Source organism: Bos taurus, chromosome 19, assembly GCF_002263795.3.
Source record: "Bos taurus isolate L1 Dominette 01449 registration number 42190680 breed Hereford chromosome 19, ARS-UCD2.0, whole genome shotgun sequence".
Taxonomy (NCBI): Eukaryota; Metazoa; Chordata; class Mammalia; order Artiodactyla; family Bovidae; genus Bos; species Bos taurus.
The window spans coordinates 46,461,556-46,484,346 of NC_037346.1; the positions used below are offsets into that span (position 1 = coordinate 46,461,556).

General features: G+C 36.6%; 1 protein-coding gene across 1 annotated transcript in view; it reads left to right on the forward strand.

Annotated features, from left to right (window-relative positions):
- EFCAB13 (EF-hand calcium binding domain 13) overlaps positions 1-22,791 on the forward strand; it is a 210,438-nt gene that overhangs the window by 61,640 nt on the left and 126,007 nt on the right. The window contains exons 10-13 of the mRNA XM_059878370.1: positions 4,788-5,279; positions 8,756-8,893; positions 10,769-10,840; positions 19,316-19,459. Of these exons, the coding sequence (XP_059734353.1) occupies positions 4,788-5,279; positions 8,756-8,893; positions 10,769-10,840; positions 19,316-19,459 (846 nt within the window). The remainder of the gene's footprint in view (positions 1-4,787; positions 5,280-8,755; positions 8,894-10,768; positions 10,841-19,315; positions 19,460-22,791) is intronic.

Genomic DNA, 22,791 nt, shown 5'->3' on the forward strand with positions numbered 1-22,791 from the left:
TCGAGTCGGTGATGCCATCCAACCATCTCATCCTCTGTTGTCCCCTTCTCCTCCTGCCTTCATCTTTCCCAGCATTAGGCTCTTTTCCAATGAGTCAGTTCTTTGCATCAGGTGGCCAAATTATTGGAGTTTCAGCTTTAGCATCAGTCCTTCCGATGAATATTCAGGACTGATTTCCTTTAGGATTGACTAGTTGGATCTCCTTACAGTCCAACGGACCCTCAAGAGTCTTCTCCAACACCACAGTTCAAAAGCATCAATTCTTCTGTGCTCAGCTTTCTTTATAGTCCAACTCTCACATCCATACTTAACTACTGGGAAAACCATAGCTTTGACTAGATGGACCTTTGTTGGCAAAGTAATGTCTCTGCTTTTTAACTTGCTAAGTTGGTCATTGCTTTTCTTCCAAGAAACAAGCGTCTTTTAATTTCATGGCTGCAATCACCAGCTGCAGTGATTTTGGAGCCCAAGAAAATAAAGTCTGTCACTGTTTCCATTATTTCCCCATCTATTTGCCATGAAGTGATGGGACTGGATGCCATGATCTTAGTTTTCTGAATGTTGAGTTTTAAGCCAACTTTTTCACTTTCCTTTTCACTTTCATCAAGAGGCTCTTTAGTTCTTTGCTTTCGCCGTAAGGGTGGTGTCTGTGCATATCTGAGATTATTGATATTTCTCCCGGCAGTCCTGATTCCAGCTTGTGCTTCATCCAGCCTGGCATTTCACATGATGTACTCTGCATATAAGTTAAATAAGCAGGGTATCTTTATTTAACCTTAAAGTATATGGAAATAAATATTTTACCACTTTCAAGTAAAATATAGAAATTTTACCAATGTGTAGGTCTTTTTACCTTCTGATTTTTTCTTATGTATTACAACTACATTCTTGGAAAGCATACCAGATAATATAATGTTTCGCTTTCAATGATTAAACATATTTTAAACTACCAAGAGGAGAGGAATAGTCATATTTAACCAAATTTTTGCCATTATATATTTTTCTTCTTTCATATTGACTGCTTACATGTCTTTTGAATATCATGCTTTTAATAATTTCAAAGGATTAAGCTTCTGTATGAAAAACTTCTTTTAATCATTTTTTTAAAAGAGCAGATCTACTAAAAATGAATTAGCTTTATTTTTCTTCATCTGAGAATATCTTTATTTTCTCTACTTTCTGAAGGATATTTTTATTGGATATAGGATTCTGAGTTGACAGTTATTTTCTTTTAACATTTTAAAATGTTGTTCTTTTTACTTTTGACTTCCACAGTTTCTGAAAAGAAACCTGATGTTATCCAAATAATAAAATACACTGTTTTTCTCTGACTGCTTTCAAGATACTTTCTTTTTTCTTTAGTTTTTAGCCATTTGATTATGATGCTTTGGGAGTGTGTTTTTTTGAGTTTATCCTTTTGGGGTTCACTGAACTTCTTGGATCTATCTTGTCAAACTTGCAGTCTTCTGTCATTGTAACTTCAAATATTTGTTCTGCACCACATTTTCTCCCCTGCCTTCTTGAGACTGCAAAGACACAAATGTTAGCCCTCTTTGATGTTGTCACACAGAGCCTTGACACTTTGTTAATCTTGTTTTCATTCTTATTTACCTCTACTGTTTAAATTGAATAATTTCAACTAATGTGCCTTCAGTTTCATAAACTATCCCTCTGACATCTCCATTATGTTGTTGAACCTATCTGATTAATTTTTTTTACTTTAATTATTATATTTTTAAGTTTTAAATTTCCAAATTTGGTTCTTCTTTATATCTTTTGTTTTCTGAGACTTTCTATCTTTCTGAGTGTTGGTTTTTTTTCACTGTAATTTGGAGCATTTTTTGAATAGATCCTTAGAAGTTTATTTATTTATTTGGCTGTGTTGGGTCTTAGTTGCAGCATGCAGGAGCTTCATTGCATCATGCAGGATCTTTCATTGTGGTGCATGGGCTCTCTAATTATGATGCTTAGGCTCAGTAGTTGTGGTACCTGGGCTTAGTTGCTCTGGTGTATGTGGGATCTTAGTTCTCAGGGATTGAACCTGTGTCCCCTGAATTGCAAGGCAGATTCTTAACCCCTGGACCACCTGGGAGCTCCTTGCATGAAAGGTTTTATAAGGCAATTTCAATGTCTTTTTCAACTTGGTCTTGACATCAGTTGCTTGTCTTTTCCCATGCAAACTGAGATTTTCTTTGTTCCTCACATGTGAAGTGGTTTTGAATTATATCTTGGACATTTTGAAGATTAAGTTGTGAGACTGTGGGTCTAAAATTCTTTGAAAATTCTATGGAAAATGTTGAAATCTAGTTTTGGCAGGAATTTGACTCAATTTGGTTTAGGCCACAAATTTCAATTAATTTTCTGTGTTTTTCAGTTTCAATATCAGTTTGTTTTTCATAGCCTTTGCAGTGCTATTCAAATCTGTGTGTCATCCAGAGCCAAAGTGGAACTTGGGTAGTGGTCTATCCTGAAGTTTAGTTCTCAGAGTCATGGTGTATTGTTTAGGGCCAAATTCATGCATGTGCAGATCAGGGGTGAGTGCAGGAGTTTATAAGCAGCTTTATGAGATCATTTTCCTGAGATACTCCCTCTCCACAATCTATTTAGTACTTTTTAATCTCTGAGAGCTCTCATTTTTGTTTCTCTAGCTGAAAACAGTGATTTACTTAACAACACTCTGCTACACAGTTCTATATCAATGCCCATGTCTAAGGCCAAGTGGCCAAAGGACACAGAGAGAATAAAAGCAACTTGCTAATATATTCCTCTACTTTTTTGAATATATAAAATATGCTAATAATTACTGTGTTAATGTATTTGTATGATAGTTTTATGAGCTCTTCCATTTCTGAACCAGTTTCTATCAATTGATTTTTCTGCTCATTGTGGCTTATATTTTCCTATTATTTTGGATGCCTAGTAGTTTTTGATGGGATACGATACATTGTGAAGTTTATGTTATTTGCTGACTTTTGTAGCATTCCTTTAAATAGTGTTGGATTTTGTCCTGATGCAGTTGAGTTACTTGGAATCAGTTAGGTCCTTTGGAAGCTTGTTTTCTAAAGTTTTTTAAGGGTGATCTCAGAGCAGCTTTTAATGCTAATTTAGCTCCACTACTAAGGTAGCATTCTTCAGATGATTCTACTAGATGTCCCATATATTATAAGATCTTCTGCTTTGGTTGGTGAGATCATAAATTATTCTTAGGAATTGTTCTACCTATAATTTTATGGTAATTCTTTCCTTGTTATTAGGTCATGCTCTCTCATGTATGTACAGATCAGTACTCAGCCAAAGTGTCAAGCAGACCCCTTCACTGATCTCCAGAGCTCAGCAGTTCTGTTTTCTCTTTGCTCTCATATTCTAGCCTCTTTGGCCTTCCTAATCTCTTCTCTCTACTCATTCAGACCAGTGGGCTCTATTTAGGTTTTACTTTCCTGTGCTGTGGAAACTGTCCAGACAGTAAGCTAGTGCAGTGGTAGGGCTCAGCTCATTTGTTACCCTTCTTTAAAGGATTACTGTCCTATGCTACCTCTTGTCTGATGTCTGAAAATTGTTCTTTTTCACATATCTTGTCCAGTTTTTCAGTTGCTTAAAGTTGGAGGGTAAAGTTAGTTTCTATTATGATGTCTTGGCCAATAGCAGAAATGTCAAAGATTTTGTTTTTTTACCCTATTCCTTTTTGAGAGGTAGCACTTAGAGGTCAATGTCTTTATCTTCAAGGATTTCTAGACTTTTTATACATAAAACTAATAAAATGTTATATGTCAATTACAAAAAAATAATAATAAAATAATAATAATAATAAAATAATTTTAAGTTTCTAAATTTTTAAAGGAGAAGACAATGGCACTCCACTCCAGTACTGTTGCCTGGGAAATCCCATGGATGGAGGAGCCTGGTAGGCTACAGTCCATGGGATCGCTAAGAGTCGGACACGACTGAGTGACTTCACTTTTACTTTTCACTTAAAATCCAAACACTTTCCTTCAGTTGTTCATTGTAATACACCCTAAGCTAAGAAACTTTTTTTTTTCCTCTAAATGAAATGTCTTCATAATCAATATTGTACTGCTACTCTATTAGAAGTCTCTTGTTTTCTTTGGTTTTATAGGAACTTGATGCTCTCATGGAATTATTTTGAGGGTCAAGTGTTATAACATTTGATATATTTTTAAATGTGTTATTCAAATGCAAGGTACTATTCTGAGCCATGGGATGGATTTTGTAAATGAAGCCCCAACTTGGATATTAATATTTTTATAAAAACTTTATTTTATGTATGAAGTTACTAACCTCCTGCAAATGCTGCAAATTTTTAAGAGGGTTATTATTTTACTGTCTTACTTTAGGAGAGTATCATTTTATTTATAAAGTGTTCTAACTTTGTAAATATTTAAAAATTTCCCTTTACAACTTCTTCATATTTCTGCACCCTCGTAACTAAGGGATTTGTATCTATATTGGTTTATTAGTCTATTATCTTTCTGAATTGGGAAAGAGTAAGGAATGAGAACCATGTACTTCAGTAGGCTTTTGCTTTAGATTCAGTGTTGCTATGAATAGTGTTGGATGGAAGTATTTAACTATATTAAACCAGTAGATTATATTTAACCTAGTCAATAGTTAACCTTTTGGTCATCAGCTGTATTAGTTATTAACTTCATCTGATGTATTTGAGCAAATGATAATGTCTTGAAAAGTTTTCATGAGGACATAAGTATTGTTTTTAAAAGGCTTTACAAATTGTACAGGTAAATGAATTAATGGATGTTTCTTTTGCTTAGCAATTATGGAAGGAACAGCCTTGGATGAAGCTACTTCAAGAAAGTTATCAAATGTGTCAGGATGCTATCCACAATATAGGAAGAAAAGCATTTTATCTTCTGGACTGTCTGAATCATCATTATTCCAAAAGTCAAATACAAAGAGCCTCCAAAATCATAAAATTATGAGTGAGAATGATGACTATGAATTTAAAAGACCAAAAAATATTTTGCAAATAAGAAAATTCCAGGATGAGATTGATAGCAGTGATATAGAATTCCAGGAACCATATTCAAAGGATGGCATGAACTTTAAGAAAAGTTCAGAGAAAGTTGAAATTCATGACTCAAAGTCTAAACCACAAGACTTGAAGCATGTTTCAGGCCTCAAAAAGTCCCTGGATAAAAGTGATATTTTTAGTATCCCAAAACTTCAGAAGCCAGCTGTGAGAAGGAGCTCTAGTCTTCTAAAACAAGTTTCATCTAAGGAAAAAACTGCAATTAATGCTCTGGGTCAGTATCATATATGTAAGACAACATCTGGGCCCTTTAGTTATTATAGATATGAGCTGAAGTAAGCAATTATTAGATAGTTGTAGGCATTTCAATTGTCAATACTCTGGATAACCATCACTTTTGGAATTCAGGCCAGGGATACAATACTGTGGTTTTGATAGCAGTTCCTTTCCAGATGCTCCCTTTTTAAGGGGAGCATGAGTTTGAGTGAACTCCGGGAGTTGGTGATGGACAGGGAGGCCTGGCGTGCTGCAATTCATGGGGTCGCAAAGAGTCGGACACAACTGAGCGACTGAACTGAACTGAACTGAACTTGGGCTGAGAAGTTTATTCAGTGATTAATTGGAATCACTCAAGGTTCAGAGGATGAGATGGTTGGATGGCATCACTGACTCAATGGACATGAGTTTGAGTAAATTCCAGGAGATGGTGAAGGATAGGGAAGCCTGGTGTGCTGCAGTCTGTGGGGTTGCAGAGAGCCAGACATGACTTAGCAACTGAACAAGTTCCCGAGAAAGTAGAGGGCCTATTTTCCTTTGGAAATGCTTTTTTTTTGGTCATTTATTTAACCAATTATATATGAAGTCTATGTGAAATTTTTGCTCAGAGTTCCATAATTTAAATTTAGGATATCCATAGTACTTCAGGTATTCTTTTTTTTTTTTCTTAATTTTAATTGGAAGGTAATTACAATATTGTGATTTTTTTTGCCATACATTCACATGAATCAGCCATGGGTGTACAGTGTGTTCCCATCCTGAATCCCCCTCCCACCTCCCTCCCCATCCCATCCCTCAGGGTCATCCCAGTGCACTAGCCCTGAGCACCCTGTCTCATGAATCGAACCTGGACTGGAGATCTATTTCACACATGATAATATACATGTTTCAATGCTATTCTCTCAAATCATCCCACCCTCGCCTTCTCCCAGAGTCCAAAAGTCTGTTCTTTACATCTGTGTCTCTTTTGCTGTCTTGCATATATGGTCATCATTACCATCTTTCTAAATTCCATATATATGCGTTAATGTACTGTATTGGTGTTTTTCTTTCTGACTTACTTCACTCTGTATAATAGGCTCCTGTTTCATCCACCTCATTAGAAGTGATTCAAATGCATTCTTTTTAATAGCTGAGTAATATTCCATTGTGTATATGTACCACAACTTTCTTATCCATTTGTCTGCTGATGGGCATCAATTTGCTTGCATGTCCTGGCTATTGTAAACAGTGCTGTGATGAACATTGGGGTATACGTGTCTCTTTCAGTTCTGGTTTCCTCCGTGTGTATGCCCAGCAGTGGGATTGCTGGGTTGTATGGCAGTTCTATTTCCAGATTTTTAAGGAATCTCCACACTGTTCAGGTATTATTTCTTATGGATGTGGGAATATCAAGAGAAAATAATTAATAGTATACATCTCAGATCCCTAAGGCTTTATGATATTCCTCAAAGATGAGCAGTGACTTCCCAGCCAGAGTATGTTTTTCTCTTATGTACTACTTATATCATGGAAGTATTGTGTATGTGCATGCATGCTTAGTCACTTCAGTCATGTCCAACTCTTTGCAACACTATGGACCATAACCCACCAGGCGTCTCTGTCCATGGGCTTCTCCAAGGAAGAATGCTGGAGTGGGTTGCCATGTCCTTCTCCAGGGACATATTGTGTAAGGAACCCACTTAAACACTCCTTTCTGTAGACCTCAGCTGGAGTTAATTTATATTTGTTTTATTTCAAGAAATTTACCAGCCTTTAAAAATTATATTTAGTACTGACTGTAGTTGTTAAGATGAATGCTTTGTGAATCATTAGTGATTCTTATTCCCTGGTGGCTCAGATGTTAACAAATCTGCCTGCAGTGCAGGAGACCTGGGTTCAATCCCTGGGTCAAAAAGATCCCCTGGAGAAGGGAATGGCAACCCACTCCAGTATTCTTGCTTGGAGAATCCATGGACAGAGGAGTCTGGTGGGCTACCATCCACAGGGTCGCAAAGAGTTGAACACGATGGAGCGACTAACACACACACATGCATGCTTCTAATAACTCAGTTGAAAAAGGAGTGTTATCTATTAAGGAGGCATAAAGATGTTTATTCTGATTCCTTTACTGATGCACTGCTTTTATGCCATGCCTTATTTCTGTCTCTGAGTTTTCTTGTATTTCATTAAGAATTAAAGCTCTGATTAAGGGAATAATGGAGTAGCAGGCATTTAGCCAGTGGGTAGAACAGGATTGTGGTCGAAAGTGGTTATCTACCTTGCTGGTATCACTAAAATCAAATGATTTCACCTACCACTGTCATACTTAGCATTCTGTATTTGGAAAAGGATAAAATAGTTTATCTCATACAACTTCTCCAAATAAACTGATGATGATTGAGCATCTGTGAAATGTGACTGCCACTTGATTTACATTTAAAAAACATTTAACATTTTTCATTATTAAATAATTTTAAATTAATAAGAATTACACAGAAATGAAAACATTTCTACATACTCTTCATCTAACGTTCTGACCTATTAATATCTTATATAACCACAGTATAACAAAAAACTGGAAAATTAACACTGATACAACAATATTTACTAATATAGGACCTTATTAAAAATTTGACTGTTTTTCTATGGATGTCCTGTTTCTGATCCAGAATCTCATTCAGGACCACATGTTACACTTAGTTGTCATGTGTCCTAGTCTCCTTCAATCTGGGATGGTTTTTCAATATTTCATGACCTTGATACTTTGGAAGAGCATTGACTAGTTGTTTTGTGTAGTGTCCCTCATTTTGGGTTTTCTTGTATTTCTTCATGAATAAATTCAGGGTATACATTTTTGCCAGGATACAACAGAGGTGATATTTTTCCCATTTCAGTACATTATATTAGGAAGCTCATTACGGTCATGTGTGTCTGCTAGAATTTTATAATTTTGAAGGTCGTGAACTGAAAAATGGTAGGTAAAGTGATAGGATGGGAGAGAACTCCCAATTTTGTCTGAAATCTTGAAATTTAAACATGACACATTGATGTTTTGATCTCTTGGACTCCTTCATTATATTTTAATCAGAAACAAGCTGCAGGGAATTCCTCGGCAGTCCAGTGGTTGGGACTCTGTGCTTTCACAGCTAAATGTCTGGGTTCAGTCCCTGTTTGGGGAATTAAGATCTACAAGCTGTGTGATATGCCCCCCCACCAAACAAAGAATCAAACCTCATTGGCTGGGCCACTGGAACAGATTGATCCTCCAAACAAATAGTTTATAAATGTTCATAGAATTTCAAGACAGTTTTGTGTTTGAGCTGTAAGAGAAACATTAGGTATAATGTAAGATACAACATAAATATGAAGAGTTTTAAGGTGGTATTAAGTAAAACTTGATTTCTGATTATAAGAAAAAGACTTTAGCTGCCAATTATTGCTAAGACACATAAATTATGTTGCTGAATAGTCTTCCACATTTTGTATATTTAGGAAATGTCTGTGAAACTATCAAAAAACTCCAAGAAAATTACATAGATGCAGAAGAACTTCAGTCCATTTTGCCTTCAATAGGAATTACTTTATCAGATAAAGAATTCAAGAAGATTGTGACCGAAACTGCTAGAAATGGTGAGAGACTGATAATATCAAACTTTTTGAAAAAAAATTAGATAGTTTTACATGATATTATTAAATGTTGGAGTAAGATCTCTCAACTGGGAATGGAATGGGTCATTCTAAAGAAGATTCAGAAAGAACAAACAAAAATTGGAAGTAGTTATATATAAAATAGGTAACTAATAAGGACCAACTGTGTAGCACAGAGAACTTCACTCAGTACTCTGTAATGACCTATATGGGAAAATAATCTAAAAAAAGTGGATATATGTATTACTAATTCACCTTGCTGTAGAGCAAAAACTATTAATAACACAAGGTTGTAAATCAACTATACACCAGTATATACATATATTTTAAAATTGAGAGTAGTAAAAAATGATTTCTGGGAAATTTGATGTAATAGATTGATTTGGAGGGTCTAGGTAGGTCTTTTGTATTTCAGAATTCTTTCTGTAAGGTTCTTCATCACTAGTCCTAGCTGTGTCTTCTAGTGTGGGACAGATCCTGGGGAAAGCTTATCTAGTTATAGAAGAGAGGTTCAAGTAGCAAGACTGCGATACCCCAAAGGTTCAAAAATCTCTCAGTAAATAGCCTAGGGAGTCCAAGGAGAAATAATTGGAGATTCTAAAATGTAGAGGGAGTACTGTAGCTAGGAATTTAGGGCTAGTGATACTTAATCAAGGCAAGCAGTTATTAAATAGCGTCTAGGAATAAAATAGCATATCTCACTCACCAGCCTAAGTTTAGGGCAGAGTTTGAGTTTCTAAGAAAGGTTTTTGTGTTAGAGAAGTTGCTTTATCATTAAGTAAGAATTTTCCACAGCAAAAGTTCAGTTGAAAAGAGGGCATAGGCAACATTTTGCGAAAAGACTGACAGAAATAACATTAGAAGTGAATTATTAGACCCTGAGCAAAACTGTTAGGTAAGGCAAATAAGAAAGAAGGTTTGATTTTTAAAAAAAATCTAAGGAGTAGAGATCAGAGTAAATGGTTACCAGGGGTAAGTGTTGGGGGTGGAACAAAATGGGTAAAAGGGATCAATTGTATGATAACAGATGGAAACTACATTTTTGGTAGTGAGCACACTGTAGCGTATATTGAGGTAGAAATATACATGTAATGCTGTAGATGAATATTACCTTAATACAAAATAAATTTTAAAAAATCTAAAGGGTAGAAGCCACTAAATTTTTTCAGCCTTTTTTCTGATTATCAGGATTAGTATGAACACTGTGGAAGGTTTGTACCTAAAATAGGTGTTGTTTGGACTAGCTGGATACTGGGGGTAGGGATTGGGGATATGTGGGTCTGTTAGGGCTGGTTAGCATTGTCAAGGTATCAGTGGATAGCATATTGGTTGACTGGGTTTTCATAATTATGTGAAATAGACTCATTAGCTTTCTCATGGTCCATCTCTTTGGGCACCTTTCCTTTTTCCTGTATCTATCAAGAACTGAGTACCTAACCCTGTCCTTTGCACTTTATAATAAACATTGAAAAAGCAGGGACTGTGTCTTACTTACTTTGGTGTCCTTGGTGCCTAGCATAGTTCTTGGCACTAATATACTCTCAGTGATTGTTGAAATGAAATGAACAGACCTAATTTAGAAAGACTCATCTAGGGAGACAGGCTATGTAGAAGAAATAAGCTGATGATTAAGTGAAGGTAAGTATTTTTTTTCATAGTTGTATTAAAATGTGAATTTGCCTTTTACACATAAGTATGGCAACCCACTCCAGTGTTCTCGCCTGGAGAATCCTAGGGACGGGGGAGCCTGGTGGGCTGCTGTCTATGGGGTCGCACAGAGTTGGACACGACTGAAGTGACTTAGCAGCAGCAGCAGCAGCATAATAGAATGTATCATCTCAACTTTTTATTTTACAGAAAACGGAATGGTGAAATTAGATGACTTTGTGAGTGCTGTCTCTAAAGAGCAAAATCTTCCTGAATATGATGGTAGGTAGGAAGTTTATTTTAAAGTCATTTGAGGAAAGAGCAGTTAGGTTGAGGAGAATTAGGTTCAATGAACTGAATTTGCTTTTTTATGTACTAATAATTACAAAACCTTTAACAAGCCATTGGCAGTTTTTTAAAAACTTTACGTATCATGGTACTAAGAATTAACTTGCTTACTTCACAGAATTGTTATGTGGATTTTATGAACTGGAGAGTGCTATACCCATGTACAGTAATGATAATGATAATGAGGAGGTCAAATAGGTAATTAGCTCCATTATTAGCTATTGATGAATGATTTACTTTTTTAAGGAGGAACTTGTTTGAATCAAATACTTTGGTTTATCTTTGTTTTAGAACATTAAAAAAGAAACAGTTCTATTGAGGTAAAATTTACATACATAGAATCTCCCATGCACTGATTTACAAATTTATAGTCACACCACAATCTAGTTTTTTATTATTTGCAATATTTTAATGTTTTATATAAATAATTAATTTTTTTCTGTGAGATTAAAAAGCAATGAAAGTTATGAAGGCATGCTGTTTTATTTCCTTCTGTTTATTCATATGCTTAAAAAGAAGTTAACTTTCTGTCTCTCCTTAAAGACTTCTCAGATAAGAAAAAATTAATCCAAAGGAAGAAACTTCCTTTTATACCTAGATGAAGAATCTCATGTTAAAAGCTATATTATCATTTGTCATTTCTGGTTAATATAAGTGCTTAAATCTCTGGATTCCTTCAAGATGCTAGTAGTAAATCGGTTTCTTGAATGCTTCACCATGCAATCATTCATTCACAAATTCAATCATTCTTTCATTGCTATTTTGTGAAGTAGTGTCTGTCTTGGTCATAGCTGACTCTTTGCTCTGGGTCTTTGTTGTGGTGCACAGGCTTTTTTTAGTTGTGACGAGTGGGCTTTTGTTGTGGCGCATAGGCTTTTTCTAGTTGCAGTGCACGTGGGTTTAGTTGCTCCACAGCATATGGGATCTTAGTTCCCTGACCAGGGATTGAACCTGTATCTCCTGCACTGGAAGGCAGATTCTTAGCCACTGGACCACCAGGCAAATCTCACCATCTTACCAATTTTTAAATGTACATTTCAGTAATTTTAGTTTTAAGTGCATTCACATTGTTGTGCAACCAATCTCCAGAGCTTTTTATCTTACAAAATTGAAACTCTTATCAGTTCAGTTCAGTTCAGTTGCTGAGTCCTGTCCGACTCTTTGCAACCCCATGGACTGCAGCATGCCAGGCTTCCCTGTCCATCACTGTCTCCTGGCATTTGCCTCCCTGTCCATCACCAATTCCCAGAGTTTACTCACTCATGTCCATCGAGTCAGTGATGTCATCCAACCATCTCATCCTCTGTTGTCCCCTTCTCCTCCTGCCTTCAATCTTTCCCAACATCAGGGTCTTTTCAAATCAATCAGTTCTTTGCATCAGGTGGCAAAGTGTATTGGAGTTTCAGCTTCAGCATCAGTCCTTCCAATGAATATTCAGAACTGATTTCCTTTAGGATGGACTGGTTGGATCTCCTTGCAGTCCAAGGGACTCTCAAGAGTCTTCTCCAGCACCACAGTTCAAAAGCATCAATTCTTTGGTGCTCAGCTTTCTTTATAGTCCAACTCTTACATCCATACATGACTACTGGAAAAACCAGAGCTTTTACCAGATGGACCTTTGTTGGCAAAGTAATGTCTCTGCTTTTTAATACGTTGTCTAGGTTGGTCATAACTTTTCTTCCAAGAATCAAGTGTCTTTTAATTTCATGGCTGCAGTCACCATCTGCAGTGATTTTGGAGCCCCGCCACCCAAATAAAGTCTGTCACTGTTTCCATTGTTTCTCCATCTATTTGCCATGAAGTGATGGGACCAGATGCCATGATCTTAGTTTTCTGAATGTTGAGTTTTAAGCCAACTTTTTCACTCTCCTCTTTCACTTTCATCAAGAGGCTCTTTAGTTCTTCTTCGCTTTCTGCCGTAAGGGTGGTAACATCTGCACATCTGGGGTTATTGATATTTCTCCCAGCAATCTTGATTCCAGCTTGTGCTTAATCTGTATACCAGTTATATCTATATACCGATACCAGTTAAATAAAAATTACCCATCCTTGACCCTCCATCTCTGGAAATCATCATTCTACAATACTTTCTGTTTTTGTGAATTTGTTCACTTGAGATACCCTAGTAGAATCATACAGCATTTGTCTTTCTGTGACTGGCTTATTTTGTTTATCATAATGCCCTCAAGATCTGTGTTGTAGCATGTATCAGAATTTCCTTCCTTTTTCATGTTGAATAATATTCCCCTGTGGACCTAACAGAAGCAGAAGATTTTTTTTTTAATTTAATTTTATTTTTAAACTTTATAATATTGTATTAGTTTTGCCAAATATCGAAATGAATCCGCCACAGGTATACCTGTGTTCCTCATCCTGAACCCTCCTCCCTCCTCCCTCCCCACACCCTCCTTCTGGGTCATCCCAGTGCACCAGCCCCAAGCATTCAGTATCGTGCATCGAACCTGGACTGGCGACTAGTCTCATACATGATATTATACATGTTTCAATGCCATTCTCCCAAATCTCCCCACCCTCTCCCTCCCCCACAGAGTCCGTAAGACTGATCTATATATCAGTGTCTCTTTTGCTATCTCGTACACAGGGTTATTGTTACCATCTTTCTAAATTCCATATATATGCGTTAGTATACTGTATTGGTGTTTTTCTTTCTGGCTTACTTCACTCTGTATAATAGGCTCCAGTTTCATCCACCTCATTAGAAGTGATTCAAATGTATTCTTTTTAATGGCTGAGTAATACTCCATTGTGTATATGTACCACAGCTTTCTTATCCATTCATCTGCTGATGGGCATCTAGGTTGCTTCCATGTCCTGGCTATTATAAACAGTGCTGCGATGAACATTGGGGTACACGTGTCTCTTTCCCTTCTGGTTTCCTCAGTGTGTATGCCCAGCAGTGGGATTGCTGGATCATAAGGCAGTTCTATTTCCAGTTTTTTAAGGAATCTCCACACTGTTCTCCATAGTGGCTGTACTAGTTTGCATTCCCACCAACAGTGTAAGAGGGTTCCCTTTTCTCCACACCCTCTCCAGCATATATTGCTTGTAGACTTTTGGATTGCAGCCATTCTGACTGGCGTGAAATGGTACCTCATAGTGGTTTTGGTTTGCATTTCTCTGATAATGAGTGATATTGAGCATCTTTTCATGTGTTTGTTAGCCATCTGTATGTCTTCTTGGGAGAAATGTCTATTTAGTTCTTTGGCCCATTTTTTGATTGGGTCATTTATTTTTCTGGAGTTGAGCTGTAAGAGTTGCTTGTATATTTTTGAGATTAGTTGTTTGTCAGTTGCTTCATTTGCTATTATTTTCTCCCATTCTGAAGGCTGCCTTTTCACCTTGCTAATAGTTTCCTTTGTTGTGCAGAAGCTTTAAAGTTTAATTAGGTCCCATTTGTTTATTTTTGCTTTTATTTCCAATATTCTGGGAGGTGGGTCATAGAGGATCCTGCTGTGATGTATGTCGGAGAGTGTTTTGCCTATGTTCTCCTCTAGGAGTTTTATAGTTTCTGATCTTACGTTGAGATGTTTAATCCATTTTGAGTTTATTTTTGTGTATGGTGTTAGAAAGTGTTCTAGTTTCATTCTTTTACAAGTGGTTGACCAGTTTTCCCAGCACCACTTGTTAAAGAGATTGTCTTTTCTCCATTGTATATTCTTGCCTCCTTTGTCAAAGAAAAGGTGTCCATATGTGCGTGGATTTATCTCTGGGCTTTCTATTTTGTTCCATTGATCAATATTTCTGTCTTTGTGCCAGTACCATACTGTCTTGATAACTGTGGCTTTGTAGTAGAGCCTGAAGTCAGGTAGGTTGATTCCTCCAGTTCCATTCTTCTTTCTCAAGATAGCTTTGGCTATTCAAGGTTTTTTGTATTTCCATACAAATTGTGACAGAAGCAGAAGATATTAAGAAGAGATGGCAAGAATACACAGAAGAACTGTACAAAAAAGATCTTCACAACCCAGATAATCACGATGGTGTGATCACTAACCTAGAGCCAGACATCCTGGAATGTGAAGTCAAGTGGGCCTTAGAAAGCATCACTACGAACAAAGCTAGTGGAGGTCATGGAATTCCAGTTGAGCTATTCCAAATCCTGGAAGATGATGCTGTGAAAGTGCTGCACTCAACATGCCAGCAAATTTGGAAAACTCAGCAGTGGCCACAGAACCGGAAAAGGTCAGTTTTCATTCCAATCCCAAAGAAAGGCAATGCCAAAGAATGCTCCAACTACCGCACAATTGCACTCATCTCACACGCTAGTAAAGTAATGCTCAAAATTCTCCAAGCCAGGCTTCAGCAGTACGTGAACGGTGAACTTCCTGATGTTCAAGCTGGTTTTAGAAAAGGCAGAGGAACCAGAGATCAAATTGCCAACATCTGCTGGATCATAGAAAAAGCAAGAGAGTTCCAGGAAAACATCTATTTCTGCTTTATTGACTATGTCAAAGCCTTTGACTATGTGGATCACAATAAACTGGAAAATTCTGAAAGAGATGGGAATACCAGACCACCTGATCTGCCTCTTGAGAAATGTGTATGCAGGTCAGGAAGCAACAGTTAGAACTGGACATGGAACAACAGACTGGTTCCAAATAGGAAAAGGAGTACGTCAAGGCTGTATATTGTCACCCTGTTTATTTAACTTATATGCAGAGTACATCATGAGAAACGCTGGACTGGAAGAAACACAAGCTGGAATCAAGATTGCCGGGAGAAATATCAATAACCTCAGATATGCAGATGACACCACCCTTATGGCAGAAAGTGAAGAGGAACTCAAAAGCCTCTTGATGAAAGTGAAAGAGGAGAGTGAAAAAGTTGGCTTAAAGCTCAACATTCAGAAAATGAAGATCATGGCATCCGGTCCCACCACTTTATGGGAAATAGATGGGGAAACAGTGGAAACAGTGTCAGACTTTATTTTTCTGGGCTCCAAAATCACTACAGATGGTGACTTAAGCCATGAAATTAAAATACGCTTACTCCTTGGAAGGAAAGTTATGACCAACCTAGATAGCATATTCAAAAGCAGAGACATTACTTTGCCAACAAAGGTCCGTCTAGTCAAGGCTATGGTTTTTCCTGTGGTCATGTATGGATGTGAGAGTTGGACTGTGAAGAAGGCTGTGTGCCGAAGAATTGATGCTTTTGAACTGTGGTGTTGGAGAAGACTCTTGAAAGTCCCTTGGACTGCAAGGAGATCCAACCAGTCCATTCTAAAGGAGATCAGCCCTGGGATTTCTTTGGAAAGAATGATGCTAAAGCTGAAACTCCAGTACTTTGGCCACCTCATGCGAAGAGTTGACTCACTGGAAAAGACTCTGATGCTGGGAGGGATTGGGGGCAGGAGGAGAAGGGGACGACAGAGGATGAGATGGCCGGATGGCATCACTGACTCGATGGACGTGAGTCTCAGTGAACTCTGGGAGTAGGTGAGGGACAGGGAGGCCTGGCGTGCTGCGGTTCATGGGGTCGCAAAGAGTCGGACACGACTGAGCGACTGATCTGATTTGATCTGATACACCACATTTTGCTTATTCATTTGTCAGTGCACACATGTGTTTCTTCCACCACTTGGCTGTTGTGAATAGTACTACTATACAGATGGGCATGCAGATATCTCTTTAGGCTGCTACTTTGATTATTTTAGCTATATATCCAGAAGTAGACACAATCCAGTTTGTAACATTTCTATCAGTCCTGAAAATTCTCTCATGCCCATTTTAATTCATCTTCACCCAATCCCTAGACAACCACTAATTTGCTTTCAGGCTTTATGATTTGGCCTTTTTTTTTTTGACAGTTAATACAAATTAAATCATACAACATGTCTTTCATACTTGGCTTCCTTCATTTTGCATAATGTTTTTAAGGTTAATTCATGTTGCAGTAAGTATCAATAGTTCATTCCTTTTTATGGACAAATTCATATTACAGTTTATAGATATACTCTGTTTTGTTGATGGGTGGCAAGTTCATAGACATTTGACTTTTTCAATTTGTGACTTTTATCAGTAGTAATGAAATTAATATTTGCATACATGTCTTTCTATGGACATACGCTTTTATTTCTCATGGATAAATCCCTAGGAGAAAGATTGTTAGTCTGTATAGTAAATTTATGTTTAGGTTTTTAACAAATTGCCAAACTGTTTTCCAAAGTAGCTATAACATTTTCTTTCTCAACAGCAATGTATAAAGATTCTAGTTTCTTCACACCTTTGTAAACGCTTGGTTTTTTAAAATTTTAACTGTTATAATAAGTGTCTAGTGATATCTTATTTTGCTTTTAATTTTCATTTCCCTAATGGCTAATAATGTTGAGTATTTTTGTATATGTTTGCTAGCCATTCAGGTGTCTTTGGTGAAATATATATTCAAATATTTTGCCCATTTTTAGAATTCCATTTTGATTTATCTATATTATTTTAGAATGTATCTCTTTTTCGTGGTTGCTTCAGGTATTTTATATATATATATATATATATATATATATATATATATATAACTTATCACAGTCTACTGCTGTCATTATTTTACCAGTTCAAATGAAGTATAGAAATATTGTCTATCCTTATGTCCCTTTATCCTCCCATATGTATGATATAATTGTCTTAAATATATCCTTTACATATATTTAAAAGCATATTGGACAGTTTTATAATTTTTGCCTCAACCATCAAATGTGATTTAAAAATTAAGAGAAGGAAAGCCTACTATATTTACCCATATTTTGGCTTACCACTTTTTATTTTTCCTTCCTGATACTCCAAAGTTCTTTGTTTTATCCTTTTCTTTCTGTTTAAACATCTTCCATTTAACCATTCATTGGTTTACTGTCAATAGATTCTCTTCATTTTCTTTCATCTGAGAACATCTTGATTTTCCTTTCATTCCTGAAGGATATTTTTTTTTCTAAGTATGAATTTGGGGTTGAAAGTTCTTTTCTTTCAGCACTTGAAAAATATGGTGCCACTTTTTTCTGGTGTCCATGGTTTCTGAGGGAAATCTTCATCAGGTTTTTCTCCCCCCTATAGGTAAGGTGTTATTTTTCTTTAACTACTTTAAAAATTTTTTCTCTGTGTTTAATTATGATGTGTCTTGACATGGATTTCTTTGGCTTTATCCTGTTTGAGTTTCACTTATTTTCTTGGATCTGTAGGTTCATATCTGTTGCTAAAAATTTGGAAATTGTTTAGCCGTTATTTCTTTGAGTACCTTTTTAGCCATGCTGTCTCTCTTTTCTTCTGAGACTCTGATTTTACAATGTTAGATCATTTTTTTATACAGCTACAGGTCCCTGAGACTCTCTTCTTTTTTATTTCAACCTATTTTCTTTGTGTTGTTCATTGAGTGATTTTTCTGTCTTTCAGTTCATTGATTCTTTCTTCTCTTTTCTCCAAATATTTCATACTGTGATTTTATAACTTATTAATATTCATATTATTAAAGATTCTGAAAATACTTTTCTTTTTTTTCTTTGTGAGTTATTTCTTTACACTCGTTTTAAAAGTGTCTATGAGAAACATTTGAAGATGAAATACTTTTTATAATTATTTGTGTTATACAAGGTGATTAGACATATTTGGATTATGCAGAAATATAAAGAAAAATATAAACAAAACCATAATCTAATTATCCAAAGAAAGTACAATTTACAAAAATTATAAAATTTTTTATTATCATCCTATACTAGTCATGATTAAACCAGGTTTAGTCATAATTAAACTACTTATGATTAAACTTAGTCGTGATTAGACCTCTTAAGAGAAATATTGCCTCTTTCACAGCCCCTGCCAAGGAGACATGTTTAACTTGTTATGTTTATTTTTTGTCTTCTCACCACACTTCAAAGCTAATTGGATCATATTTGACCTACTTTCAGTTGTTCAGTCACTCAGTCATGTCTGACTCTTTGCGAAACCATGGACTGCAGCACTCCAGCATGCTAGGGTTCCCTGTCCTTCACTAATCTCCCAGAGTTTGCTCAAACTCATGTCCATAAATTGATGATGCCATCCAACCATCTCATGCCTGTCACTCCCTTTTCCTCCTGCCTTCAACTTTCCCAGCATCAGTGTCTTTTCCAGTAAGTCCGCTCTTTGCATTAGGTGGGCAAAGTATTGGAACTTTAGCATCAGTCCTTCCAATGAATATTCAGGCTTGATTTCCTTTAGGATTGAGTGGTGTGATCCCCTTGCTGTCCAAGGGATTCTCAAGGGTCTTCTTCAGAACCACAATTTGAAAGCATCAATTCTTTTCATATATAATATTTGTGAAATTTTTAGTATTTCGTTGATGTGTTAAAACCAAAATTCATCTTACTATTGGTGTTTTCTTTTTGACGTATATTTAAGACTTATTTGCATACTGCTTTATTTTCAGTGTTGACTGATGTCGTTAAAGCTATTGATAAAATTAAAGATGAAAATATTGATTATGGGGATCTGAACACTTGTCTTCAAAATTTAGGAGTTTACCTTTCTAAGCCAGAATTTCAGAAGATCACAGAGTTGACTGAAGTTGGTGGTAAGTGACGTATTTTCAGGAAAACTGGGTTGATATATCTGAAAAGAGGATCAGTTTGCTATTCTTTTCCTCAGAGTGATGACTTTACAGTTTTTATTGGAAAAAAAGTCCATTAAAGTTAAGCCAATACAGAAAAGTACAAAAATACTAAAAAGTACAAGACTCTCAAAATCTCAGTGTCCAGAAATAAGCAGTCTTAAAAAGCCTCTTGATGAAAGTGAAGGAGGAGAGTGAAAAAGTTGGCTTAAAGCTCAACATTCAGAAAACTAAGATCGTGGCATGTGGTCCTATCACTTCATGGCAAATAGATGGGGAAACAGTGGAAACAGTGTCAGACTTTATTTTTTTGGGCTCCAAAATCACTGCAGATGGTGACTGCAGCCATGAAATTAAAAGACGCTTACTCCTTGGAAGGGAAGTTATGACCAACCTAGATAACATATTAAAAAGCAGAGACATTACTTTGCCAGCAAAGGTCCGTCTAGTCAGGGCTATGGTTTTTCCAGTGGTCATGTATGGATGTGAGAGTTGGACTGTGAAGAAAGCTGAGCACCAAAGAATTGATGCTTTTGAACTGTGGTGTTGGAGAAGACTCTTGAGAATCCCTTGGACTGCAAGGAGATCCAACCAGTCCATTCTGAAGGAGATCAGTCCTGGGTGTTCATTGGAAGGACTGATGCTGAAGTTGAAACTCCAGTGTTTTGGCCACCTCATGCAAAGGGTTGACTCATTGGAAAAGACCCTGATGCTGGGAGGGATTGGGGGCAGGAGGAGAAGGGGACGACAGAGGATGAGATGGCTGGATGGCATCACCGACTTGATGGACATGAGTTTGGGTAAACTCCAGGAGTTGGTGATGGACAGGGAGGCCTAGCATGCTGCGATTCATGGGGTCGCAAAGAGTCGGACATGACTGAGCAACTGAACTGAACTGAACTGAACTAACTGAATAGTTTTTCAGACATTTTTCCCCGTAGGCAAAAATGTAAACAGAAGGTAGGGTTTGTGATTTTACTCTCTGATTGACACAAGTCAGGACTAAAGGCATGAAGGGGGGCGAATAATGACTGTTTATTATGTCAAAGCTCACAGTTCATAATAAAGGTACCAATTCTTTTAGGTGCCCCTAGAACATAGCAGCAACTTTCCTAAAAAGAAAGGTTGAGAGTGAGGTAGAGGAGTGTATATGGTTATAGATAAAATAATAATGACCATGAGTTGATAATATTTGCATCTAGGGAGTGTACATGGTGCTCATTGCCATTTACTTTCTATTTTGAATGTATTTACAATTTTTCATAATAAAAAGTAAAAAGAAATAGAAACAAATCTACTGTAAGTTATATAAGACCTATGTGGATAAAATGATAAAACTTTTAAAAGACATTACAAATACCTAAATAAATGGTAATATACCCCATATCATGGATTCAGAGACCCAAGACTGTCAAATCTGATTAATGTTTATCCAAAACAATACTAATAAAACCCTAACTTTTTTGATGAGCTAATTCTAATATTTGTATGTGTGAGTAAAGGCCAAGAAGAAGAAAAACATATGTAGTTGTGTGTGTGTGTGTGTGTGTGTGTGTGTGTGTATGGTGTTGACTGAGACGTGCTTTCTGGATTATCCAGGCTCATTATAAAGCTATAGTAATTTAAACAGTGTGAGAATGGCACAGGGATAGAGAAATTGATCAATAAGACAATAGAAGGAACTTCCAAATCTATCTACACACATATATGGCAATATATATAATGAGGTGGTAGATCATAAGAGGAAAAAGAAACACCATTTAATAAATGGTGCTGGAATAATTAACTCTTCAAACGGAAAAAAAGGAATTGAATCCCTATCTATATGCTATATTCAGTAATACTTTCCAGATGTGAACAGTATAAGTTTTAGGAAAAAAAGAGGAAAAATTTTCTGACTTAGTGTTAGGAGGGACGTTTCAAAAAAAAAAATACAAAATCATTAAGCAGAAAAGATTGATAAATTTTGCTACATTAGAATGAAGAACTTCTCTTATTAAAAGATAATACAAATAGGACAAGCAACAAACGGAGTAAAGATTATTTGCAACACATAGCAGCAGATGATTATTTTAGAGTATTTGTAGGGAGCCCCTATAAAATAACCATCTAATAGAAAAAATGTCTAAATTTCAAGAACAGTCATTTCCAGGTGAACAAACACAAATTTCTAATAATCATATAAAAAGATTTGCAACATCAGGGGCACCCCACTCCAGTACTCTTGCCTGGAAAATCCCACGGACGGAGGAGCCTGATGTGCTGCAGTCCATGGGGTCCACAGAGTTGGACACGACTGAAGTGACTTAGCAGCAGCAGCAGCAGCAGTAGGAATCAGGAAAATGCAAAATTTAGGTCACAGTGAGATGACTTTTTATATCCACCTACTTGGCAAAAATTAATATTTCTGTTAATATAAGTGTTGCTAAATATGGTGAAAGTGGTTTAAAAAACTTTGAAAAACATTATGTAGTGTTTTGGTAAGGTTTTCATATGGCTTAGAAAAATTCACTTTCAGCAATAAATCTAAGAAAATAATTTGCACTGATGTACAAGCAGACATGTTCAAGGCAACATTGATTTTAATGTGTGCCCAGTCACTCAGTCGTGTCTGACTTTTTGTGACACTATGGACTGTATTCTTCCAGGCTCCTCTGTCCATGGAATTCTCTAGGCAAGAATGCTGAATGGGTAGCCATTCCCTTCTGGGGATCTTCCCGACCCAGGGATCAAACCTGGGTCTCTCATATTGCAGGCAGATTCTTTACCATCTGAACCACCAGGGAAGCTTTTCATAATGAAAATATGTCTCCAATATATTATACAGAGTGAAGTAAGCCAGAAAGAAAAACAATACAGTATACTAAGGCATATATATGGAATTTAGAAAGATGGTAACGACAACCCTGTATGCGAGACCGCAAAAAAGACACAGATGTATAGAACAGTCTTTTGGACTGTGTGGGAGAAGGGGGGGTGGTGATTTGGTAGAATGGCATTAAAACATGTATAATATCATAAAAAAAGAGGAAATACAAAATATTCTTTTTTGTATGTATGTATATGTGCTCAGTTGCTCAGTTGTGTTCAACTCTTTGTGACCCTAGGGACTGTAGCTTGTCAGGCTCCTCTGTCCATGGGGATTCTCCAGTCTAGAATACTGGAGTGAGTTGCCATGCACTCCTCCAGGGGATCTTCCCAACCCAGGGATCGAACCCAGGTCTCCCACATTGCAGGTGGATGCTTTACCATCTGAGCTACCAGGGTATCAAATATAATAAAATAAAAGAGCAGAA